We start from the raw sequence: 27800 nt of genomic DNA, 5'->3' as shown, positions 1-27800 counted from the left end.
TCCACTGTATGTTTTTTTCCATGATAAAGAGCTTTCAGGACTCTCCCTAGGGTGACTTGTCTTGTCTTCTGCCCAGTGGCACAGGGAGAGAAGGAGAGATTGGACCAGATGAAGGAAGAAATTATCCTCATGACATGCTCTGCTCTCTCCTTTGGGGGCCATAATTGGAGAGAGCACACTGGGTATCCCTGCCTAACATTCAGGGACTCTCATAAAAATAGCAATGTGATGTTCCTTCCAAAATGGTCTTTGTCCTGGCTCCCAAACAGAATTAAATAGCTGTCAATATGAACTATGGTGGTGATAGAATGGAGAGAACACTGAAGTAGGAAACAGAAGCCCTGGTTTGTAGCCCCAGTTCTGCCCACACTACTGTGGCCTTGGAAAAATCATTTACACTTATTTTGCCTCAGTTACCTTAGGGATAGTAATGCTCATAGTTGTGAGAGTCAAACATGTGAAATTCTTTGTTCACACACATTTTAGCTTTGCATACACTAAATTTCTATCTGTTGCTATAGTCAAATCCCAATTATCCGACTATAGCTCATACATGAAAAATCTTCATACTTTTTGCTTTCAGCCCATACTAAGATGTAAATAGCAAAAAGCAATTTAAAAACAAATCCGTTTTACTGGTTGATCGATTAACCAATTGACTCATTGATTAACAATGATTCTGCTGTTTTAGATGATTTAAAGGTTAATGTGGGTTTTCTCAATCTCAGCATCATTAACATTTTGGACCAGAAAAATCATCTCTGGTGAGGGGGCTCTCATCCCTGGCCTCTACCCACCAGATACCAATAGCACCCCCTCAGTTGTGACAATCAAAAATGTCTCCAGACTTTGCCAAATGTCCCCTGGGTAACAAGATTGGTTCTGATTGATGTCCACTAGGTTAAAGGATAATAAGGCTTTATTTTATTGCCTATTCTTTATATGGCTAATCCTAAAGCATGGGATTCCATTACCTACATTTTCTATAAATTACTGCATACTACAGATCAAAGCCACATAGAGTTAATGTTCAGTAAAGAAAATTGGTATATGGGAATGATGTGGATGTGTTAATTTCCCCTGCCTCCCACCAATATCACATCTCAAAACATTGTCCTTATCAAGAGATAACAGTAACAGTCCATTTTTCTACTGGAAAATTGGTAGGTTTAATTCTTTCCAAACATCCTGTTTCGTATGCTAGACGATAAGGCTTAGTTCTTGTCGAATCTATATGACATTTGGATCTCAACCAGAGGTGCTTTTGCCCCCCACAGAACATTTGGCAGTGTTTGGAGACATTTTGGGGTTGTCACAACTGGGGGAGGGGGTGCTATTGGCATCTGGTGGGTAGAGGCCAGGGATGCCACTACCCGTCCTACAGGGCACAGGACACCCCACCACAAAGAGGTTAGCCAGTCCACTCTGTCAAAATGTCAATAGTGCTGACCAGAAACTCTGCTACACAGGAACGATTATGCACTGTGCCTTTTCTTGACTATGTGGGCTTTTTCTTTGGAAAGTTTTATCAAGTCTCTGTTCTTCTTTCTCGCAGCTGCTCATGGCACAAGTTCCTAAGATGCATACTAACGATCTTTCCTTTCCTGGAGTGGATGTGTTTGTATCGGTTCAAGGACTGGCTTCTCGGAGACTTACTTGCTGGTATAACTGTTGGCCTCGTGCAAGTTCCCCAAGGTAAGGAAGATTCGAAGCCTCTTCACCCACAACCCATCAGACCTTGTCTGCTCACCCAGAGTAAACAATTACCTGTCTTAGATGAATAGAAAAAATAGGTGAATTCCATTCACATTACTATTATCTGTTCCCTTACCTGTCAGATTTCTAACTCTTTCGGAGTGTTTCCAGAAGATTCAGTTAGTTTTGGGGCTCCTGGGTGGCTCAGTCGGTTAAGCATCCAACTTCTTGGTTTCAGCTCAGGTCATGATCTCAGGGTTGTAGGATTGAGCCTCAAGTCAGGCTCTGCACTCAGCAGGGAGTCTGCTTGAGATTCTCTCCCCCTCTCTCCCTCTTCCCCTCCCCCCAGCACTTGCTCTCTCTCTCTCCCTCTCCAATAAACTAAATCTTTAAAAAAAAAAACTCAGCTTAGATAGAATACTTTCAAGAGTATTTGCAATGCCCATTCAATGGTCATTTTTTGTTTTGTTTGTTTTGTTTTTTGCTTAACTAGTCATTTCATACTCACACAACTACAACAGACCTCAGTTGGCATTGGTTTTCCTTAGGAAGGTAAAGGATAGGAAACACAGCATGCTAGCATCTCTTCAGTAAGTTACAAACAAGCAGTCCAGGGGCCACTCTTTAGTCTTCCAAGTGGCAGTTCAGATAGAAGACAAGATCACAGAGAGGTGCAGGAGTTACATGGGCTTCAGAAGACTAATTTTCTTTTTTTTATTTTTTATTATTTTTTAATTTTTTTTATTATATTATGTTAGTCACCATGCAGTACATCCCTGGTTTCTGATGTAAGGTTCGATGATTCATTAGTTGCATATAACACCCAGTGCACCATGCAATACGTGCCCTCCTTACTACCCATCACCAGCCTATCCCATTCCCCCACCCCCCCCCCCTCTGAAGCCCTCAGTTTGTTTCTCAGAGTCCATAGTCTCTCATGNTTGTGGACAATGCTGCTATGAACATTGGGGTGCATATGGCCCTTCTCTTCACTACGTCTGTATCTTTGGGGTAAATACCCAGTAGTGCAATGGCTGGGTCATAGGGTAGCTCAATTTTTAACTTTTTAAGGGACCTCCACACTGTTTTCCAGAGTGGCTGTACCAACTTGCATTCTCACCAATGTAGGAGGGATCCCCTTTCTCCACATCCTCTCCAGCAATTGTTGTTTCCTGCCTTGTCAATTTTTGCCATTCTAACTGGCGTAAAGGTGGTATCTTAGTGTGGTTTTGATTTTAATTTCCCTGATGGTTAATGATTTTGAACAAGAAGCCTAATTTTCTGAATAAGAACCAACATCTCTTGTAATTCTCGTAACTGTTGCTTCCAGGGTCCCACAAATGGCATTTCCAGTTACAAGAGTTATTGTGCTCAGAAAAGCTCAAAGCTAAGGATTCCCACTGGATATTTATCCTTCATTCACAGTCTTCTTGGTCCAGATATAGCAAACTAATCAGGCTCGTTTTTACCATAACCAATGTTGGCTGGTAACACAGCTGACATACCACCACTACCAGGTTTCCAAAGAAACGCTAGAAAGTTAACCCAACATCAGATTTATCCACAAAGAGAAAAGATTTTATTAATCCTTTACTCACAGTAGTTTGCAATTCCCTACATAGTACTTAAACAGTATTTCTCTATTCTTCTGGGACCAGTGAGACAGGTTTGAAACCTGTGATAGTACAGCTTGTACAAAGCACGGAAGAGGCCAAGCGAAGGGGCAAGTGGTAGCTGACATCGAACTCTGGCACAAGCCTGTTAGTTGGAGAAGAGGGATCCCTTTTTAAATAATTAATTATCCTGCAGTAAAATTGACTTTTTTTTCCTTTTGGTGTTCCATTCTATAAATTTAAACACATGTATGGGTTTAGGTAACCACCAACACAAGGAAGATACGGAACAGTTCTATCAGCCCCAAAACACTCCTGTGCCATTCCTTTCAGTCCCATTCTCCCCTGGCAACCACTGCTCTGTTCTCTATTACCACAGTTCTGCCTTTTTGAGAATATCATCTAAATGGACTCAGACAGGGTGTAACTCTCAAAGGCCAGCTTCTTCAATTCAGCATGATGTCTTTGAAATTAATGGAAATTTTAATGTACATCGATAGCTTGTTCCTTTTCATTGCTGAGTAATTGTCCATTGCGTGGTTGTTCCACAGGTTACCCATTCACTTGTCAATAGACAGTTCATGGCTAGTTCTTGGTTGTCACAAATAAAATTACTATGAACATTCAGGTATAGGTTTTTCAGAAAACATAGTTTTCATTTCTCTAAGGTAAATACCCAGGAGTGGTATTGTTGGTCATACAGTAGGTATGTGTCTAACATCATAAGAAACTGCCAAACTGTTTTCCAGAGTGTCTGTACATACCATTGTTCATTCCTACCAGCAATGTATGAGAATTCTAGTTCCTCCACACCCTTCACTTGATGTTGTCTGTATTTTTTAATTAAACTTCTTATTTTGAAATATAGATTCACAAGGGGCGCCTGGGTGGCACAGTTGGTTAAGTGTCCAACTCTTGGTTTCGGCTCAGGTCATGATCTCAGGGTCATGAGAGTGAGCCCCACATGGGGCTCTGTGCTCAGTGCGGAATCTGCTTGAGAGTCTCTCTCCCTCTCCCTCTGCCTCCTCTCCTTCCCGCTTGTGCTCTCTCTCTCTCAAATAAATAAATCTTTTAAAAAATTATAGATTCATATGCATTTGGAAGAAACTACAGAGACATTCCTTGTATCCTTTCCCCATTTTGCCCATCTTACAAAACTATAGTTCAATCCCACAACCAGGATATTAACATTGATATAGTCAAGATACAGAACATAGCCACCACTACAAGGATCCTTCATGTTGCCCTTTATAGTTACCCCCACTTGACTCTTTCCCCTATCCCCTCCTTAAACCCTGGCAACCACTGATCTGTTCTTCATTTCTAGAGTGTTATCATTTCAAGAAAGTTATATAAATGGAGTCATACAGTTTCTCACTCTTTGCAATTGACTTTTTTTTCACTCATCTTCATTCTCTGAAGATTCCTCTAGGTTTTGGTATGTATCAATAGTTTTTTTTTTTCCTTTTTATTGCTGAGTAAGATTCCATTCTATGGATGCACCATCATTTATTTAAACATTCACCCTTAAAGTATATCTGGATTGTTTCCGGGTTTGGGCAATTACAAATAGAGCTGCTATGAACATTTGTGCGTAGGTTAATGAACGCAGCCTTCATTTCTCTGGGATAAATGTCTGGGAGCACAACTGTGGGATTGTAGAATGGTTGTATCTTTAGATTTTTAAGAAACTGCCAAGCTTTTTTCTAGAATGGTTGTATCATTTGATATTCCCACCAGCAGTCTGTGAATGATCCAGTTACTCTGCGGCCTCACTAGCATTATTTGGTGTTGTCACTACTTTCTTTCTTTTTTTTTTTTTTCTTCTTGGCCATTCTAGCAAGGGTGTCTGAGATCTCATTGTGGTTTCAGTTTGCATTTCCCTAATGTCTAATGATCTCTGAGATCTTTCCCTAGGCTAATTCCGCACCTGTATATTTTAATGAAATGGCTCTTCTTGTCTTTTGCTCGTGGTCTGATTGGATTATCAGCATTTTCACTGTTGGGTTTCAAGGGTTATTTATATATTCCAGATATTAGTCCTTTGTCTTCTGTGTTTTGTAAATATTTTCTCCCAATGTAGTCTGTCTTTTCATCCTTTCAACAGAGTATTTACAGAGCAAAATTCTTCATTTTGATGAAGGCCAGTTTTTACTATCTTTTATTGTAGCCATTCGAAGAGGTATGTAGTGATGTCCCATTGTGGTTTTAATTTGTATTTCCCTAATACCTAATGAGGTCGAACATCTTTTCATGTTCATATTTGCTATCTTTTAACCTTTTTTCAAAGATTTTTATTTATTTATTATTTTAGAAAGAGAGAGAAAGAGCATGAGCTAGGGGGGCAGAGGGAGAGATAATCTCAAACAGACTCCACACTGAGCACAGGGCCCTATGGGGGGGCTCAATCTCACGACCCTGAGATCATGATCTGAGCCAAAACCAAGAGTCAGATGCTCAACCAATGGCACCTCCCAGGCGCCCCATCCTCATGACCTCTGTAGTGAAGTGCCTGTTCAACTCCTTTGCCCATTTTTTAATTGGAAAAAAATTTTTGGTTTCTTATTGTTAATTTTTGAGACTTCTTTATATATTCTGGATACAAGTCCTTCGTCAGATATGTGGTTTGCAAATATTTTCCCTCAGTCTGTAGCTTTTCCTTCTCTTGATAGTGTGTTTGACAGAACAAAGGCTTTAATTTTTTGATGAAGTCCAATTTATCCATTTTTTTTCCTTTTATGGATTGTGCTTTTCCTATCATGTATAAGAACGTTTCACCTAACTCCCAGGTCACAAAGATTTTCTTTTACGTTTTCTTCTAAAAGTCTTACAGTTTTAGGTTTTACGTTTAGATCTATGATCCATTTTGAGTTAAACCTTTCATAAAGTGTGAACCTTAGGTCAAGGTTTATTTTTTGTTACATATTCAACATCCTTTTTTAAAGAAGGCTAACCTTCTTTAACTCATTGAATTGTTTTTGCACTGTTGTCAAAGATCAAACAGCCATATTTTTGTGGGTCCATTTCTGGACTCTCTATTCTGTTCCATTGATCTACCTGTCCATCCCTTTACCAATATCATGTCTTGATTATTGTATCTGTATAATGAGTCTTAAAGTTGGATAGTGTGATGTCTCCATTTTTGTTCTTTTTCAAAATTGTTTTAACTATTCTTCTATATAAATTTTAGCATCAGCTTGTTTATATCTACAAAGAAAAAATCCCACTGAGGGACACCTGGGTGGCTCAGTCAGTTAAGCATCTGCCTTTGGCTTAGGTCATTACCCCAGGGTCCTGGGATCAAGTTCTGCATTGGGCTCTTTGCTCAGTGAAGAGCCTGCTTCTCCCTCTGCCTGCCACTCCCCCTGCTTGTGTTCTCTCTCTCTCTCTCTCTCTCTGTCTTGGACAAATAAAAAAATAAAATCTTAAAAAAAATCCTACTGAGTTATTGCTGGTTGTTGCATTAAGTCCATAGATCACTTTGGGGATATTTGATATCTTTATTATGTTGCGTTTCCAATCCATGATCACAGTATGTCTCTCCATTCACTTTGTTCTTCTTTGATTTCCTTCATTAGCATTTGTAGTTTTCAGCATACGGATCCTGCACACGTTTTGTTAGGATTATACCTAAGCATTTCATTTGGGAGGAGATATTGTTTGTAGTAATTAAAAACGGTTTTGATTTCCAATTGTTCATTGTTTACATATAGAAATACAATTGATTTGTGTGTTTACCTTGTATCCTGTAACTCACTTACTAGTTCTAACAATCTTTTGTAGATTCCTTGGGATTTACTACATTGATAATAATGTCACCTGTAAACAGGGACAGTTGTGTTTCTTTCTCATCTGAATGGCTTTTATGACTTTTTCTTGCTTATTGTGTTGGCTAGGACTTCCAGTATTATGTTGAACAAGACTGGTGAGAATAGGGGCACGTGGGTGGCTCAGTTGTTGGGCATCTGCCTTCGGCTCAGGTCATGATCCCAGGGTCCCGGGATCGAGCCCTGCATCGGGCTTCTCGCTCAGCGGGAGGCCTGCTTCTTTCTCTCCCACTCCCCCTGCTTGTGTTCCCTCTCTCACTGCCTGTCTCTCTCTCTCTGTCAAATAAATAAATAAATAAAATCTTTAAAAAAAAAAGTGGTGAGAATAGACATTTTTGCCATGTTCCTGATCTTAGTAGGGAAAGCATTCAATCTTTCACCCTTAAGTATGATGTTAGCTGTAGAATTTTTGTAGATGCCCTTTATCAGGTGGAGGAACTTTCCATCTATTTTAGCTTGCTGAGAATTTTATCATGAATTGGTGTTATATTTTGTCAAATGCTTTTTCTGCATATTGATATGACCATGGGATTTTTCTCTTTAAACTGTTAATATGGTAGATTACATTAATTGATTTCTATATATTGAGCCAGGCTTGAATTCCCAAAATAAAGGAATACCTTTTAAAATTTCCATGTGGCAGCTATAAACCAAAATGTTCCATTTGTGTGAGTACATTCACTTCCAGGAAATTATCAGTAAGTCTCTACCGGGCTACAGTGAAAGACCTGAACTCTTGGCACTGATGTTTTATCTGTGAGTCCTCTTCTGACTCCCACTTACTAAAGGTCCTTCATCTATGGTCAAAGTTGAGGACATACCGCTGCTAAATTATCAAGTCATCAGTGTAATTTCACAGCAAAAGAAGAATGGCATTAGGATTTGTAAGTTTACCTAGCACCCAGCATAGTACCTAGCATACAGTGCGTGCTCAAGATTTTGGTGAATAATAATAATAATCACATAAGTACATGAATGAATGAATCTGAGCAACTCTTGCTAACTGACAAAGGGATTGTGTATTATTTTAGGTAGTGTGAATAATGAAATAATTTGTAGTGTGAATAATTCAAAAGTTTTATTTACATTTGAATAGATAGTACCTGACAACTTAATAATTTCCTTCAAATGACACAAGAATACTACATGGTGAAGAACGTCTTTAAAAAGTTCTAGATCTTCCTTACAGAATTCCAATTTATAAACATAAAAGAAGATAGAAAATCACCACTAGGGAAACACCACAGTAATAATTGTCATAGATAATATCCACTAACAGATGTTAAAATGAGTGGGTAAAAGTTTGCAAACTATGTAAGGAGATTTGCATAGTTTTGAAGAATCTTCCTCAAGATATTTGCTAACTAGTTCATGACTCTACAGTAGAGAACTTGGGAGAAACAGTCTGAACCAAGTACTTGATGCTATGTCATCACCAGCAGTAAGACATATAGAGACTTATGAATCCTGTGATATGACACACAAAGAAGTACACGACATCATGTCTGTAGTATTCTCCCTAAAAACGTGTAACCTTGGGGCCCCTGGGTGGCTCAGTCAGTTAAGTGTCTGCCTTTGGCTCAGGTCATGATCTTGGGGTTCTGGGATCAAGCCCCACATTGGGCTCCCTGTTCAGCGGGGAGTCTGCTTCTCTCTCTCCCTCTCTCTCTCTCTCAAATAAATAAAATCTTAAAAAAAAAAAGTGTAACCTTAGTACAATCATGCAGAAACCTAAGACTATCCCAAAATGAGGGGCATTTGACAAAATAACTGATCTGTTAATACTCTTTCAAAGTGTCAAAGTCAAGTAAAGATTGAAGAACTATTACAGATTCCGGGGCTAAGGAGAAATAACAACTAAATGGAATGTGGGATTCTGGATAGAGTCCTGGAACAGAAAAAGGAAATTAGTGGGAAAACTAATGAGATTAAAATAAAGTCTTTAGTTAATTTATAATATTAATTTCCTGAATCTGATAATTATACTATGACTATATAAAATGTTAACATTAGGAGAAGCTAAGTAAAGGTTATATGGAAACTATTATTTTTTAAACTTTTCTGAAGCCTAAAATTTGTTCAAAATTTAAAAAATTTTTTAAGTAGTGGAAAGTTTGGAAACTTGGTTTCCCTTTGTTCTCCATAGCCTAAGCTTAACTGAGATTAGACCGCTTAGTTCTCAGGCTCTTACCAAGTAATTCTCTTACTTCCTTGTATCGGTAAGTTATTTGAAATCCTACATTTCAGGGCTCCCAGGTGGCTCAGTCAGTTGGGCAGCCAGCTCCTGATTTCAGTTCAGGTCATGATCTTGGGGTCCTGGGATTGAGCCCTGCATCAGGCTCTGCACTCAGTATGGAGTCTGCTTGAGGATTCTCTCTCCCCCTCCCTCTGCCCCTCCCCCTACTTACTCTCTCTCTAAAATAAACAAATCTTAAAAAAAAAAAAAGAGAGACCCTACATTTCAAAAGACTTTCTCTTTGTGCTGTATGTTGCTTATCAAGAATAAATAAGGGCTGGGGCACTGGCTGGCTCAGTTTGTGGAGCACGCAACTCTTGATCTCAGGGTTGTGAGTTCAAGCCCCACATTGGGCATAGAGCTTACTTAAAAAATAAATCAATAAGATATATTTTTAGGGCTCCTGAGTGGCTCAGTCGGTTAAGTGACTGCCTTCAGCTCAGGTCATGATCCCAGGGTCCTGGTACTGAGCCCTACATCTGGCTCCCTGCTCAGTGGGGGGTCTGCTTCTCCTGTGGCTCATGCTCTCTCTCTCACGCACCCTCTCTCTTTCAAATAAATAAATAAATAAAATCTTTTTTAAAAAGATATATTTTTTAGAAAGAGTAAATAGGGCTATTCAACATTATACTTGAATTCACAGGCAGTATATTAAAGCAAGCAAAAGAAATATAAAGTATAAGGATTTTAAAGGAAGAAATAAAACTTCATTATTTACAGATGATTATTTTTTTAATGAAGAAAATAATCTACAAATAAATTAATGGAATTAATAAGATTTTAACCAGTTTGCTGGATACAAGGTCAGTATATAAAAATCAAGTATATTTTTATACACCTGCAAGAAACAGAAAGTGAAATTTTACAAAAGATACAATTTACCAAAGCATAATAAATATGAAATAAGTTGCAATGAAACTAAGAAAAGATATGTAAAACCTCTTTAGAGAAATTACATTTTACTGAGTAATATTAATTAATTAAATCAATTGAAATTAATTGAAAAGTAGCATGCTCATGGGTTAGAAGAGTCAATATTTAAAGATCTCAGGGGCACCTGGGTGGCTCATTTGGTTAACTATCTGCCTTCGGCCCAGGTCGTGATCTCAGGGTACTGGGATCAAGCCTCTCATTACACTCCCTGCTCAGTAGGGAGCCTGCCCCTCCCTCTGTCTGCCACTCCCCTTGCTTGTGCTCTCTCTCACTCTCTCTCAAATAAATAAATAAAATCTTTAATAAAAATTTAAAAAATTAGGGGTGCCTGGGTGGCACAGTGGTTAAGCCTTCAGCTCAGGGCATGATCCCAGCATTATGGGATCGAGCCCCACATCAGCCTCCTCCGCTGTGAGCCTGCTTCTTCCTCTCCCACTCCCCCTGCTTGTGTTCCCTCTCTCGCTGGCTGTCTCTATCTCTGTCAAATAAATAAGTAAAATCTTTAAAATATATATATATAAAATTCAAACTGAAAACTCAAACTGAACTAAACTGTATTATTTAGAAATATGTACACTACTGGTAAAACTATAAAGAAAAGAAAATTATTATCACAAAAGTCAAAATAATGAATACCTTTGTGGGGATAAGCGGAGTTGTAATCAAAGATCTGGCTGGTGGTAACAAAGGTGTTTGTTTTACAAGTATTTATTCAGGTACTGTTTTATTTTTTGAAAGATTGCTATTTTTTAAAAGATTTATTTATTTATTTGAGAGAGAGAGAAAGAGAGACTGTGCGTGAGAGAGCATGTGAGTCGACGGAGGGGCAGAGTGAGAGAATCCCAAGCAGACTCCTCACTGAACAGAGAGTCCAACCCAGGGCTTGATCCCACACCCTGAGATCATGACCTGAGCCAAAACCAATAGTCAGTCATTCAACCAACAGAGCCACCTAGGCACCCCATCAACATCTATTTTAATGTACTTTCTATATGTATATTTCACAATAAAAATAGGCTTTTTTGACTAACTTATCAAAACTATTACTAAACCAATTACTATAAAATAGCAAGACAGTGTTTTATTGCAGAGACAGACAATTAGACCAACAGAAGAGATAAGAGACACACAAATATATGTTGCATAGTTTATATTGGATGTGTCACTACAGAAACACACTTTTTAATGAATGGTATAAAACAACTGGATACTTACATGACAAAACAATGTTTAGGGGCCCATGGGTGGCTCAGTCAGTTAAGTGTCCGACTCTTGATCTCGGCTCAGATCTTGATGTCAGGGTCATGAGTTCAAGCCCCATATAGCGCTCCATGCTGGGTATGGAACCTACCAAAAACAACAATAACAACACCAAAAAAGCCCCCAATTTTTAGACCTCTTCCTCATGCCATACAAAAAATCTATTCCTGGTAGATAAAAGGCCTAAATGTGAAAGGTAAAACAATAAAGATTTTTTAGAATTATGTCGGAGAGTATTTTCATGATCTTGAAGTAGAAAATGATTTCTCAAACAAGACATAAGAAGCACTAGCTTGCCTAAAAGGAAAAGACTCATAAATTGAATTAAGTAAAAGCCTTGTTCATTCAAAGACACATTAAGATTGAAAAGCAAACCACAAAATGGGAGAGATATTTGCAATACATACACCTAACAAAAGATTTAAATCTGTAATATAGATATCCCTACAAATCTGTAAGGAAACAACTCAATGAGACTGATCAGCATTATTGGCAATCCGGGGCGCCTGGGTGGTGCAGTCGTTAAGCGTCTGCCTTTGGCTCAGGGCGTGATCCCGGCGTTCCGGGATCGAGTCCCACATCAGGCTCCCCCTCTGGGAGCCTGCTTCTTCCTCTCCCACTCCTCTGCTGTGTTCCCTCTCTTGCTGGCTGTCTCTCTGTCACATAAATAAATAAAACCTTTAAAAAAAAACACAAACATTATTGGCAATCAGTGAAGCGAAAAGTGAAGCTTAAATGAGTTACAAGCTAACTCACACACACTAAAATTTAAAATCTGACAGTATCATGCGCTCACACAGATGCAGTTGATGGGAACCATCATACAATGCTGGTGGGAGTGTAAATTGTATAACCTTTTGGAAAACAGTTGGACATTTCCTGGCAAGTGCCCCAGCAGTTATGCTTCAGGATGTAGAATCCCAAGGAACTTGTACATCGATGCACCAAGAGGCGTGTGGAAGAATATTCAGGGCAATGTTGTTCACTGCAGTCCCAAACTGGAAACAAAGACAGGAGACTGTGCAAGCCTGGAGTCAAAGAAAATAGGGAGATCACTGCCTTAGATCCTGATAGTTTTTTAGTTCCGGGTCCAGTCTCTGATGACACCTAACTGTCCTCTCTACTCTTTTAGTAAATTTCCTGTTTTGCTCAAGCAAATTTGAGCAATTTTTCTGTGTGTGTGTGTGGTGTTTTTCTGGGGTTGGTGTTTTTTTTTTTTTTTTTTTTTGGTTTTTTGGTTTTGCAATCATTAGAGCCTTGCTTAGGAGAAAAAAAAAAAACGTGGAAGGAGAAACTATAAATTACAAAGATTTTTTTTTAAGATTTTATTTATTTATTCATTCGACAGAGAGAGAGACAGCCAGCGAGAGAGGGAACAAAAGCAAGGGGAGTGGGAGAGGAAGAAGCAGGCTCATAGCGGAGGAGCCTGACGTGGGGCTCTATCCCATAACGCCAGGATCACGCCCTGAGCCGAAGGCAGACGCTTAACCGCTGTGCCACCCAGGCGCCCCAAATTACAAAGATTTAACAGACCTATCAACCAATGTGAGAACCTCATTTGAGTCCTGATACAAAGATTGTAAAAGATAGTACAACATATAATAGCAAATAATTTTTTTAAAGGTCACCCCAAAACCCACCAAATCTTTGGTTGAAGGTTTGTCATGTGCTGTAGTCAAGCTGGCCGTCATCTCAAGGCTCTACTGAAGCTGGAGAGCAGCCTTCAGGCTCACTCAGGTGTTTGCCGGCAGGCCTGGGTTTCTCACCATGTGGGCCTCTCCAAAGCACTTGAGTGTCCTCCTAACATGGCAGCTGGTGGGATCAGCTACATGCAGAACCCCTAATTCGAAAATTATTCAGAATTTCAAGATGGTCAGAGTAGAGCATTAAGCCAAGTGTGGAAACTTCTAAGCCCTGTTTAATTGCATAAGTCACACACTCTTGAAGCCAACTCTGGCAGCTGGTGACCTGGATGAAAGAGACAGTGAGTCAGAGAGCAGCCAAGACAGAAGCCACAGTCTTCTTGCAACTTACTCTCAGAAGTGACATCCTATCATTTTTATTGTAGTCTGTTTATTAGATGCAAGTTACTAGGTCCATCCCATACTTAAGGGGTGGGGATCATGAGGAGGCATGAATACCAATTAGCCATTACAGATCGTCTTCGGGGCCCACTACCACAACAACCGTTTATGAAATAAGCAGGGAAATTTGAACATTGACCGGATATTTGATAAAGAACCATTATTAATTTCTTGGGTATAGTGATGGTATTGTAGTTAAATAAAAAGAGGGTCTTCTGGGGCGCCTGGGTGGCTCAGTTGGTTAAGAGGCTGCCTTCGGCTCAGGTCATGATCCCAGGGTCCTGGGATGGAGCCCCACATCAAGCTCCCTGCTCAGTGGGGAGTCTGCTTCTCCCTCTGCCTCTGCCTCTGTTCATGCTCTCTCTCAAATAAATAAATAAAATATTTTAAATACATACATACATACATAAAGGGTCTTCTTCTGGGGTACCTAGCTGGCTCAGTTGGTAGATCTGACTCTTGATCTCAGGGTTGTGAGTTTGAGCCCCACGTTGGGTGGAGAGATACTTAACAANAATTAAAAAAAAAAAAAAAAAAAAAGAGGGTCTTCTTTTAAAGATCTATACTGAAATATCTACAGATGAAATAATTTCATATCTTGGATTTGCTTAAAAATAATATGAAGTGGGAGAGGAGAGAGGGAATAGATGAGACACAGTTAGCCATGAGTTGACCACTGTTGAAACAGGTGATAGGTACATGGGAGCTCATTATACTCTATTTTTGTATGTGTTTGAACTTCTACACACACACACACACACACACACACAGCCTTGCTTGTCTAAGACACTAAATTGGCTCACTGAACTCATAACTGAATTCAGATGAGCACACAGTATGATGTAAGTTGAAGATAGGCCCTCAGGGGCACCTGGGCTCAGTTGGTTGATTGTCAGACTCTTGATTTTGGCTCAGGTCATGATCACAGGATCATGACATTGAGCCACACATGGGGCTCTACCCTGCTCAAGATTCTCTCTCTCTCTCCCTCTCCTTCTGCCCCACCCCCCCAACACTTCCCCATCTCTGCTCATGTGCATGCATGCTCTCTCGCGCTCTCTCTCTTTAAAAAAAAAAAAAAAGAGAGAAAGAAAGATAAGCCCTCAGGGCAGGAGCTGTGGGCTTGAGACATCAAAGGATGACACCATGCATTTTAATCCATTTGCTTCAAAATTTCCAAATTCTCATGGTGTTCTTGGAAAAGAAAGTAAGTATTGAAGGAGTTGGTGAAGAAAGAGACCTAAATGACTGGCATATGGAAGAGAGACAACACATACCAATGTGGAATCAAGACAGTTAAGTATGATTCTTGCCTTGCTCTCCAGCTTTATTTCCAGTCCTGGAGGATTCCCAGGGCTTTCTACTAGTACACTAGGGGTGAAATGGGGCTGCTTCTGAGCTGTTGGAATCAGAGGTCTTATTGTTGTGACGTCTGTTTTCCATGATTAGCATGAAGACCTTGAAATGTGAGGTGTTTAAGCCTGTGATTTAGAACCGAGGTGTAAAAGCACGTGGTAAAGTAGGAGAAGCTAGGTATCGAAGGAGGTAATAAAAGGGACTAATGAGGGGCGCCTGGGTGGTGCAGTCGTTAAGCATCTGCCTTCAGCTTAGGGCGTGATCCCAGCATTCTGGGATTGAGCCCCACATCAGGCTCCTTCCTAGGAGCCTGCTTCTTCCTCTCCCACTCCCCCTGCTAGTGTTCCCTCTCTCCCTGGCTGTCTCTGTCAAATAAATAAATAAAATCTTTAAAAAAAAGGGGGGGGACTAATGAAGGGCTGTATGTCAAGAGATATTATTACCACAGACAACGAGACACATGGATCATTTTTATTTTAAATATTATTTACAGTTTTTATTGAAGGTGACTTTTAAAAGCCAGCCTACCTTTTCTTACTTACATTATCTTGTTTTTCAGCCCTGACGTTTAGTTTGCTGACAAGGCAACTGATTCCTCCTCTCAATGTCTGTTATGCAGCTTTCTGTTCTTCAGCAATTTATGTCATTTTTGGATCATGTCATCAAATATCCATTGGTGAGTTCAGTACTGGAACCACACAGGTGGTGGACGGACTTTCTGCCTCAATCATTTCCTTATTTCTAAGAACCCAAATTAAAGCTATGTTTAAGGTAGAAAAAAAGGAGGCCGAAGATGGACATTCTATCCATAGGGTGAGTGTGCAGAATTTAGAGATTGTGCCATTATTAATGTCACTGCCAGACAAGCTGGCCAGACAGCTGTTCCCCAAAGGAATTAGACAGCAGAGGTACTTTTGTTGGTGAAATTACCACACATTGAAATCTGACTGCCCTCAACCCAGAAGATCCAGAGGCAGTTTTGCCAATATTCCTAGAGTGGATCCATCTTTCAGCTGGACCTGTAATCACCCAAGTCCTTGGGCCTACATTTCAATAACTGTGTTAACTTATTAATTTACAATGAGAACATGCTGTCATGTAATCAAAGCACTCAAATCCATATAATAAGCGCTTTCCTTCCTTGAGTCAAAAGTTCATCTACTAATTTATAATTAGAAGTAACTGTTACAGGGACCAAACCTGTTGAAGGTCATATAAGCAGCACATTTTCTTCACTTAGGTAAACTGGGATAGAAATCAAACCACAAAATGCCCAATAATCTCAGAAGGGCATTGCCAACATCTACTTAGTAAAGTGCCTTTCTCTTGGCTTCACCATTGAACAAACATTGATCATTTTGACAGACACGTTTTCTCCAGACACATTTGTATATTCAGTCTGGTTCCAGCCCGTGATTCCAGATGCAGAGTGCTATCCTGCCTTCTTACAGGACAATATCACATGTCTTTACTAAAATCCATTATGTGTTGATTGTACTTTTGGAGACTGAGAGAAAAATTTTATTCCCATATTTCCAAGTTTCTGGGGAATATCGCAATCATTTCCAAATACTGATAATAAGGCTACTCGAGTTTAGTTTCTGTTAGGTGGTTTAAAGGTAAGATTTGCCTTTGCTCCCATATATGACAATGTGGATTGGAGGACTGCATGAAATCATGTTTGAAACAGGTTGAGCTCAGTGTCATTTTGCACCTAGTAAATCCTTCATAAGTGATAGGTGTTATTTTTCTTATTATTATTGATTAGCTTTGTTTTCTGATCTGGTCCCCACCATCTCATCCACCATCTCTAAGCGCAGATACAGTTGATGAGACTGATACGCATTTCCAGCCAATTTCCCTTTGAATCCCACTCCACATGCCAATATAGCAAAGAGGTTACTACCTGGACCACCGAGATCTAACTTCTGGAAGCTGGCCATGGCACGTGGAAACTGAGTTCTTTTCTTTGCTCTCTCTTCCTTCTCCAATGGCCACTTTCAAAAAAGAAAAGTTCTTCAGATCAAAGACAAAACAACATCAGACCATCCCTTGCTTTTGTCAAATATGTCAGGTTACCTGGATTTAAAACTGCACTTTCTGCCTCAACACCTTCTTTCGTAGGTTCCTTCTTCCTCATGAGTGCTCTGATGATCAATGTCCTGAGACTGCACCCATTCAACAATGGCCATCTGATTCTGGGAACTTTCATCAGGGATGACTTTTCTAACCCCTCCTTCCTTGCGGACTATAACAGATCCTTGAGTGTGGTGGCATCCACAACTTTTCTGACTGGGATTATTCAGGTAGGATTTGAGTCTCTGAACCCCTGAAGAATAAACAAACAAACAAACAAACAAAGGAGCTACAACTGGACCCCTTCCTTTTCTTGCTCCTGTTATCCGTTGTGACAAATCTGGAACTTCAGTGGTTTGTTTTTGGAAAACTTACAGGATGTGTGGATAGGCTCTCCTCAGTGACTAAACTTCTCCCCTTCTCAGAAATCATTCGCCATTGATTCAGGATAAGACACTGAACATTCTCATCAGTCCCTTCCCTAAAACTAAAGGAGGGTCCTAGGGACTACGATCTAAAGTTCTATTCATGATTTCATGTTGTTTTTTTTTTTAAAGATTTTATTTATTCATTTGAGAGAGAGAGAGAGAGACAGCCAGCGAGAGAGGGAACACAAGCAGGGGGAGTGGGAGAGGAAGAAGCAAGCTCATAGCGGAGGAGCCTGATGTGGGGCTCGATCCCATAACACCGGGATCACGCCCTGAGCCGAAGGCAGACGCTTAACGACTGAGCCACCCAGGTGCCCCCATGATTTCATGTTTAAAAAAAAAAAATCTTTATATTCTTTCAACAAGAATAGCACTCATAGGCTCACATACTATTTTTTGGGTTAAGTAAGCATTAGAGTCAGACCTGGAATCCTTTTTCTACGATTTCAGGAGCACAGCTATAGGACAATAATATCAATGACTTATTAAAATATCAAAACTTTTTTTGGTGTGTCTCTTATTTTCTCTCAGGGCCTACCATCTAAAGCTTCACCCATTAAACTAAAGTCGCATATGCTAGTTTTATTTCTCTTTCTTTGCAACCAGTCTACTCTCTAGCTAATTTCTGCTGATCTCTCCTGGGACCATCTTTTATTAGGTAAAGTTTAATTGAAAGCCTACAAAGTCCAGCCCTGATACCAGCTATACGACTTACTTAAATCACCTTACCTTTATAAGCCTTGGTTTCCCTGTGTATAAAATGGGAATAATAACATTTATATTGTAGGGTTCTTATGAGGACTAAGTGAGAAAATACATGTAAAGCACTCAGCACAGAGCCTGTTACATAGTAAGCATCAATATGTTATAACTACCGGGTACAGAAATATGAATTTGGTAATTTGGCAGAGACCAAAAATAAAAAAAGAAGATGTAATTCCTGTGGTTAAAAACTTCAATCTTGTAGGAGAAGACAAAATAACAGGCAATAAGTCAGCAACCTATGAATTATCTACATGACCTGGGCATGTTCTCTCACCTCCTTTAAGCCTCAGTTTTTTCAACTAAAAAAGGAGGAGACATTCCATTTCCAGGAAGATGAAATAGATGTACTTTTCCCTATTCCTCCTGCTAAGTACAACTAAAAACCTTGAAGTGTTATATATAACACAAAGGTAAGAAGACTCTGAAAAGTGGAAAGAAGAAGGCAAACTGGCTCAGAAACTCAGGATCCAAGGAACAGCACAGTGGTGAGTTTCCAGGGTTTTATCTTTGCTTCTTGGATTTCAAACTTGCTACTGTAGAAGCTAGAAACTCAAAATGCTAATACCTATGCATACACACACACCTATACACACACACACACACACACACACACACACACACACACACACACACAAAGCCCTAACAGAATTCTGTTCTTTATAGCCACAGCACCAAAAACGGCTAGCAAGGCTGAAAACTTTTACATAATAACTACTATACTCCAGACAAACACCAAGGAAAAACAAAACTGTGGTCTCAACCCCCTCATCCCAATAAAGGCCAAATGAGGAGCCTAGACTTTCACCCTTACCCACCTGTAACAAAGTGCCCACGAACCCCGCCCCCCCCCCCGCAAACGGGATGTTGTCAGAGAAAGCCAAATAGGGAGTCAACACTTTCATTCCCACTGTGCATTATGAGACCCCTTTCTACTCCTCGCTGGGGTGATGTCTGAGATGGCCTAGTGAAGAGGACAACCCCCTCTGCTATAGTGTCAGCGGAGGCCAAGTGGGAAGAAGTAAGGCATTCCTGTCTCTTCTGGCCAGGATAATATCAGCAGAGGGCTGGCGGGGAGCCAGAACTCCCACCCCGGCCCAGCAATAATGAAGAGTCCTTACTGCCATAGCTGTTGGTGGAAGCTTAGGGGAGAAGTTGGACTTCTACAACTACAGTAACGAGGTGGCACCTGCCCCCTCCCCTGCCATCACATTGTCAAAATAAGCAAGCTAAAACAGAAGGTTTAAATAAGATCCAGCATCTCATAGCTGGATCGAAATGTCTACAATTGAACTGAAAATTCCTTGTCATATCAAGAACTTGAAAAATCTCAACTTGAATGGAAAAAGACAATAAAAAGATGCCAACACTGAGATGACAGAGATGTTAGAATTGTCTGGCAAAAATTTTAAAGCAGCCATCCTAAACATGCTTCAGCAAGCAACAATGAACATGCTTGAAACAAGTGAGAAAATAGAAAGTCTCAGCAAATAAACAGAAAATGTGAAAGCAAATGGAAATTTTAGAACCAAAGAGTACAATAACCAAAATTAAAAATTCAGAGGATGTGCTCAATAGCAGAATAGAAGAGACAGGAAAGAATGAATGAACTCAAAGAAAGAACAATAGAAATCGCCCAATCTGAACAACACAGAGAAAACAAACTAGAAAAAAAATGAACAGAGCCTCAGGGACAAGTAGGGTGAGAACAAAATATCTAATATTTATATCATAAGAGTCCCAGAAAGAGAGGAGAGAAAAGATGGGGCTGTATTACTTGAAGAAATAACAGCTGAAAACTCCCCAAATTTGGCAAAAGATATAATCTTACGGATTCAAGAAGCTGAGAAAATTTCAAACAAGATAAATCCATAGAGATCCACCCTAAGACAAATCATAGCCAATCTTCTGAAAACTAAAGACAGTGAAAAAAAATCTTGAAAGCAGTAAAAGAAACACTCGATCTATGGGGCGAAGGGGGTAAACAACTCAAATGACAGCAGATTTCTTATCAGAAACCAGAGTCCAGAAGAAAGTTGCACAATATTTTCTGTTTGCTAAAAGCAAAGAACTGTCAATCCAAAATCATATACCCAGTGAAAATTTCCTTCAAGAATAAAAGGGAAATCAAGACATTCTCAGATGAAGGAAAACTAAGAAGAGAATTTGCTATCAGCAGACCTACCGTAAAAGAATGGTGAATGGAAGTTCTCTAAACAGGAAATGATTAAAAAAAAAAAAAGAATCTTGTAACATCAGGAAGGAAGAAAGAACAACAGAAAGAGTAAAAATATGGATAAATATGATAGATTTTCCTTGTCCTCTTGTGCCTTCTAAATTATGTTTGATGGTTGAAATGAAATTATAACACTGTGATGTGGTTCAAAATGTATGTAGAAGAAATATTTAAAACAATTAACATGGACCCCAGAACAACATGAGTTTGAACTGCACAGGCCCACTTATATGCAGATTTTTAAAAAAACACAGTACAGCATTGTAAATGTATTTTCTCTTCCTTACAATTTTCTTGATAACATTTTCTTTTCTCTATCCTACGTTATCGTAATAATATAGTATGTAGCACATATACAAAATACATGTTAATTATCTGTTTATATGTTATTGGTAAGGCTTCCAGTCAACAGTAGGCTAATAGGAGTTAAGTTTTGGGGGAATCAAAAGTTATACATGGTGGGGGAGGGGGGCGCCTGAGTGACTCAGTCAGTTAAGCATCTGCCTTCGGCTCAAGTCATGATCCCAGGGTCCTGGGATCAAGCCCTGAATGGGGCTCCCTGCTCAGCCCAGGAGCCCGCTTCACGTTCTCCCTCTACCCCTCCCCCTGCTTGTACTTTCCCTCTCTCAAATAAATAAAATCTTTAAAAAAAAAAGTTATACATGGATTCTCAACTAGGGTGGGGTGCCCCAACCCCTGTGGTATTCAAGGATCAGCTATAGTTTTGCAAGATGTTACCAATGGGGAACAAATAACATTTATTATTATGTGTTAGTCACTGTTCAAAACACTTTACGTGTATCCATCGCATTTGATCCTTACAACTCCTTGTATGAGGGGAGGTTTTACTATGATCCCTATTTTAAGGAGAAAAAGCTATAGGGAGGTAAGTGACTTGCCCAAGGTCACACAGCCAGTAAGATCCCAAACTGGGAATTAGGCTCAGGGTTATCTACCTCCAGAATCTGCACTTTAGATCATTTTGTTTTGGTTTGGTTTCCTGGTTTTTGTTTTTGTTTTTTAGAGAGATAGAGCGCGAGTGGGGGTGGGGAGGAGGGGCAGAGGGAGAAGGAGAGAGAGAATCTTAAGCTGGCTCCACACTCAGCATGGAGCCTGACTTGGGCTTGATCTCACAACCCTGAGATCATGACCTGAATTGAAATCGAGAGTCGGACACTCAACTGACTGAGCCACCCAGGTGCCCCTGCACTTTAGATCATTTTAAAGTGCAAACTAATATTAACAGAAGTGAAGTGTTCAATGTTGAAACAATGTGAAGTACATAAATAACCTTTAGCTGGTTGGAGTTGTCTGTGAAGGAAACAAACACGTATTGAGACTTTCCTTCATTCGCTGAACGTTTAGTACTTGCTTTCTATGAGAATGGCTGATAGATTCCATGTCACAGGCCAACTCTGACTGACTGACATTGGCTGCCTAGAAAATTAGATTAACACAGATTGTGATGCCACAGTACAGCTGAGCAAAAGTTTTATGGTTACAGGGATTTGCCACTTACAAGGTGGAAGGAAGAGACGGCACGAAGAATGAGTGATAATGTATTTGCAACTGTCGCTGCTCTCAGATCCAAGTGCTTTACATGCATTATACAATGTAAACCGTACAAAACACTGCATGTTGAGTATTCACTTATAGATGCGGAAACAGGCTCAGAGAGTTTAGTTAACTTGTCCAAGCTCACACAGCCAGTGAGTTGCAGAGCCAGGGTTGAAGACAAGTTCTTCATCCCCAGGAACCATGCTCTTTTCACCACATCTCCTGAAGAAGAGGGATTTTATTGAGTTCTTGAAAGAAATGATGGCCATGGATTGGCGGAAATGGCAAAAAAGAGGGATTCGTGCATAAGCACAGAAATAGAAATCAGCCGATCACACAAAAGGCAGGAAGCTGACTGGCCCCATTAGAGTAGTAGAGCATATAGGACAGTAATGACCAGAGATTATAGAGACACAGTGCCCAACTGACTGAAAGCTGGAAAACAAAAAGCTTTTAAGCCTCAAAGATTTACTCTTCCCAGTTTGTTTTCTGAGAGCTTCTAGTGCAATGGAAGATGAAGTGCTAACAGCGGTAGGCTTCGAGACTTGTTGATCCTTCCCCATCTTCTTCATTAGGCTGTGCAAGTTTTCTTAACCTACTTTCTTAAGGGGAATGGGGCTCACCCTCTACCCATCAATTTTTGGATTGTTTTTTATTATAAAAGATGGGGGCACCTGCTGGCTCAGTCAGTAGAGCATGCAACTCTTGACATCAGGGTCGTGAGTTCAATCCCCACATTGGGGATGCAGCCAACTTGAAAAAAAAAAAAAAAGATGGCCATGTATATTGCAAGAGTCTCAAATAATAGAAAAGTGCGTAAATCTTAAAGTATTTCCCCAACCTTTAATCCCATACCCCAAGAAGTAACTTATGTTAATAGTTTGGGGTCTACCCTTTTAGAGGCTTTGTATATTTTAAAATACGTATATATATATATATATATATATACACACACATATATAATATATGGTAACTTTATATTTAATGTATAATTTGTGGTATTTGTAATTATATATAAATACAGTATTGTGTATGATTATATATAAATATGTAATCAGATAAATTATATAAGTTATAATTATATAAAATATATAATTACATTTACTTATGTAACATAAATATATAAATTATGTATTAAATGTAATATAGTGTTTTACATGCATGTATGTGTATATAATATACAAATTATATTTGTTACATATACTGGATTTCTAGACACTGAATTTATGTCTTATATATATTATACAATATATACATATTATCTATTATATATATAATCCTGAAGACATAAATTCAGTTTAATCATTCTTTGTAAAGATAAAAGTCAAAGGCTGAGGAGTTTGAGCTGGAACCCCGGGGCTTTTTCACTTGTCTTTTCCTTTGTGAAAAGGCGCATTCCTCATAGGGATATTAACATTTCCTGAAAAGGGCTATGGAAGCTTCTAACGAAAGGGCCCTTAAAAAGGCAAAAGCTGGTTCTGATCACCACTTGGTCACTGTTAACCTCACATTAATAAGGTCAATAGATTCTAGGGCAAGAGCTTAAGCTGAAGTGCTCCTGCAGAAAGAAGTGTGGTCCAGTGCCTGTACCGAGCTTCTGAATCAACACAAGGAGGGAGCTCGTGGATTTCAGTTGCTGAGAGAGAGACGGAAGAGTTAAGGGGTCTGACTGACCTTTTTTGTCGAAAACCTCCTGGAGAGCTCCTGATGATGCCTTTGTTGGTTTGCCGACATTCTGTCTCACTCCGGTTTTCTTTTCCATCTGAACCTCCCCCAGCTCTCCATGGGCTTGTTAGGTTTTGGCTTCGTCGCCAAGTACCTTCCGGAGGCTGCCATCAGCGCCTACCTGGCTGCCGCGGCGCTGCACGTCATTCTGTCCCAGCTGACTTGCATCTTCGGGATTATGATTAGTTTCCACGCTGGTCCCATCTCCTTCTTCTATGTGAGTAATTTCTACCCTCACCCAGGGATACAGGTGCCGCTCCCCTTGCCTCCAAAAGGAAGTGGACCCGAATGGAGAGGCTGTTGCATAGGCGGCTGGGTCAACAAGGTCTTAGAAATACTTTCATCTCTTCTAGATTTACGGTCTTAGTTGCAGATGCCAGTGGGATCACGTTCTCAGTTGCATTAACCATTTTGCCCAGTCCTTTTAAACAAACATCGTTTACATTAAAATTCGGTTTTTAAAATACTGTTATCTATCATAATTCTTCCCATTGCATGCCTCATAGCAGACCTAAGATACCTTCGGTATCTTAAAATACCGAAAGAATATAAAATGCTACCTAGTCCCTTCATGCAAGAATGGCATAGGAGCCGTGCTAAAGAACAACTATGGTCTAGAAAAATTAGTAAAGAGTAGGGTCCTTTCCATTACACTGAAACATATAAAGTGTATTCTCTCTTACTGGGCATTATTATCTTTTAATATCTGTTTTTCAATTTAAAATATATATTTATATCCTCCCATTTGCCTTCACTGAGCTCATAAAGACATTTGTGCCCAGAGACACTTCCTAGGGGTTTCTTTTTGAAATAATCTAGAGTGTGTCATTTTCTAGATATTGGCAATTATCACATCCCTTTCTAAGCCTTTGTAATTTTGTTTTCTTTCAGAACATAGTTAACTACTGTGTAGCTCTCCCGAAAGCTAATTCTACCAGCATCCTACTATTTCTAACTGCTATTGTTGCTCTGAGAATCAACAAATGTATCAGAATTTCTTTCAATCGGTACCCGATCGAGTTTCCCATGGAAATTTTTCTGGTAGGTGTTTTGATGCCCCAAATTCATGGTTAAGATCATTTGAAATGCCTACTTTGTAAAAAATAATAATAATAATTAATTAATTAATTAAATTTAAAAGCCAGCAACCTAGAAAGGGAAAAGATTAGAGGAGACTATAAAAATAATGATTTTTTAAAAAAAGTATGTTGAATTGTGACAAAGTGGAATAAATTGAATTTTAAATACTAGCTTATATTTGTAAAACATGCTTATTTTTAAAGTAGTTTCTCTATTGCCTCTTTCATACTATTTCAGAAATAGGTTTTTTTCCCCTTATGCAAGTAATCCAGCTCACTCTAGCTTTATTTATTTACTTATTTATTTTTGAGAGCCAGAGAGAGAACAGGCAGGGGCAGAAGGAGAGGGAGAAGCAGACTCCCCCCTGAGCAGGGAGCCCACTGTGGGACTTGATCCCAGGACTCTGGGATCATAACCTGAGCCAAAGGCAGCCGCTTAACTGACTGAGCTACACTGGTGCCCCTCATTCTAGCAACGTTGAAAAATACAAGAACAAAAAAATGGAAGAAAAGAAATTTCTGCACCTCCCAAAGTTAATTACAATTGATAATTTTGGATTTTCAGTTATTCACTGTTTACTTCCTTCAAATATACGTGACAGGCCTAGGCCTATGCACAGTGTTGGTGAATTTCCGTCTTCTTCTATGTTGAATGTTGTTCCTATTTTTTTTTAAGATTTTATTTTTAAGTCATCTCTACCCCTAATGTGGGGTTTGAACTCACAACCCCGAGATCAAGAGTCGCATGCTCTACCAACTGAGCCAGCCAGGCGCCCTTGTTTCTATTTTAATAGTGTTGCGATCATACTGTTATTCAGCCTCCTTTCCTTCTCACTTTGCTACAGTAGGGAAATTGAGAGAGATGAGATGTTCAACGGATTGCCTATTCCAGTCATTAATAAGTCAGAGCTGGGGCTCACCGCTATCTAACGATAACATTTCTTCTTTCTTTTAAAAATCTATCGGTAAAACTTTTCTTTTGCCGTTATGATCAACATTTTTACGATGATAAAGACATTTTCATAAATAAAGCTCAGGCTTTTAAGTCAGCATTTCTCCTAGTAGGACAGCTGAATGCTTGGGTGTCCATTAGAATTAATTTCCCCTTAAGAAGTTCTCCGTGGCAGAGATGCTTGAAGTTCACCAAATGTCCACGTGTTGCCCTGTATTTCCCAGCTGCCCTGTAGTTAGGCAGGACCACGTGACTTTGGGGCCAAAGCAGAGGAGAAAGCATGTGAGTCCCCACGTTCTCTCTCTCCCTGCTGTGGTAATCATAGGGCTGCATGTGGAAATAATAGGGCCCCCAGGTGGAATTAGCCTGGATCCCTGAGGCACTGTTTGCAAAGAAGTCAGTGTCCTGGAGAGACACTGACCCACAAGAGGCTGTGTGTGGGCAAAAAAAGAACACTACGGCCTCACGCCACGGTATAACCTTTTCTATACTAAATACTCCAGGTCTCTACTCTGCATGACTAAAAGAGTATGAGAATTGCTTTGGAAATTGAGACCAAGCTCTGTCTTGTACCTGTTGTCCTCTTCTTCGGGAGGTGTGTATTCTTTCTTCCCTGGAGTAGTTGAAAAGCTATTAATTCATAAAGGCCAGAAACTGAAAAACTACTTTTATCAAAGACTTCGCAAATCACTTAAATAATGGTGCCTTAGAGCCCAGGGGACAATGTGCGGATGGAGTTTGGGGAGTGGAATCTGGGCCGACCTCTCCTTTTCACGGAACCCAGCTTTGCTCTGACACCTTAGGAAGCCGAGGCTTTGGAGTCACCAGGAGATGGCATCTGTGACACAGATCTTGATGCTCTCTTTCTTTAATTTCAGCTTTATTGAGGCATAATTGAAATATAAAATGTACATCATGGTGATTTCATATGCATATACATTGTGAAAGGGATTCACCCATCTAGTTAATTGACACTTGCATCACCTCACATATTTATCTTTGTGTGTGTGTGTGTGGGAGGGAGAGAGAGAGAGGAGAGAGAGAAGCTGTAAGTTTACTCTTAGCAAATTTCAATTATACGTTGCAATGTTATCAGCTATAGTCACCATGCGTTACATTAAATCCTCAGACTTTATTCATCTTAAACGTGAACGTTCACACATTTTTATCGACCTTTCCCCATTGCCCCACCCCCAGCTCCTGGCAACCCTTTTCTACTCTCTGTTTCTTTGAGTCTGACTGTTCTGTTTTGTTTTTGCTTTTAGATTCCACATGTGCTACTGTACAGTATGTGTCTTTCTCCATCTGGCTTTTGTCACTTAGGATATTGCCCTTAAGGTCCATCCACATTGTGGCAAATCAGCCCTCTTTTAAGAGACATCAGCAGCAGGGATCACAGCGATATTCCTTCAAGCAACCTCAAAGACAGTGAACATTAACCAGAATTATTAGAAAAGGCGAGAAGTAAGAGTATAGAGGATTCTGAATTGACTGTGGCTGACAGATTGGTTTGTGAGCCCAGTTAAGACTTCCTTTTGGGGAGTGCTATAAATAATTAGGGTGTACCATAGAGTGAAAAGGGGGAGGAAAGTGAGATCCAGGAATAAAAGTTGGTGGAGTCTTAGAGTTGTTGCAGTTTGGGCATTAAACTTTTTTGTGAACTAATTTATACTCAAAGGTTATCAAAGCCTGCAATATAGTCCTTACACACATATCAAGTCAAGGGATCGGGATCACTGTCTGCCTAGTAGCATGGATTAGAGATGTCGTTTAGAACATTCATGTTTCCCCTGGCAGTGAGGCAAATGGGAAAGGGAGGATGAGAATTCCTATGCCCCAGGGTGTAAAAAGCTTCTCACAGCACCCACCAAGACACTACTGTTGAGGCATGCTGGAGGAAACTGCACACACCCACCAATCTGTCCTTAACACATAGAGTCAAATAGTAAGGGAAAGTTTCAAGGCAATATCTGGGATCCAG

At 39.8% G+C, this 27800-nt stretch overlaps 1 protein-coding gene across 1 annotated transcript in view; it reads left to right on the top strand.

Annotated features, from left to right (window-relative positions):
• Positions 1-27800, top strand: part of SLC26A8 (solute carrier family 26 member 8) — an 83162-nt gene that overhangs the window by 12044 nt on the left and 43318 nt on the right. Inside the window, exons 3-7 of the mRNA XM_034660619.1 lie at positions 1556-1695; positions 15564-15680; positions 17129-17310; positions 23841-24005; positions 24680-24829. Of these exons, the coding sequence (XP_034516510.1) occupies positions 1556-1695; positions 15564-15680; positions 17129-17310; positions 23841-24005; positions 24680-24829 (754 nt within the window). The remainder of the gene's footprint in view (positions 1-1555; positions 1696-15563; positions 15681-17128; positions 17311-23840; positions 24006-24679; positions 24830-27800) is intronic.

This window comes from Ailuropoda melanoleuca, chromosome 5 (genome assembly GCF_002007445.2).
Source record: "Ailuropoda melanoleuca isolate Jingjing chromosome 5, ASM200744v2, whole genome shotgun sequence".
Taxonomy (NCBI): domain Eukaryota; kingdom Metazoa; phylum Chordata; class Mammalia; order Carnivora; family Ursidae; genus Ailuropoda; species Ailuropoda melanoleuca.
The sequence above is the reverse complement of the archived record's forward strand: the minus strand, read 5'-3'. Positions and strand labels throughout refer to the sequence as shown.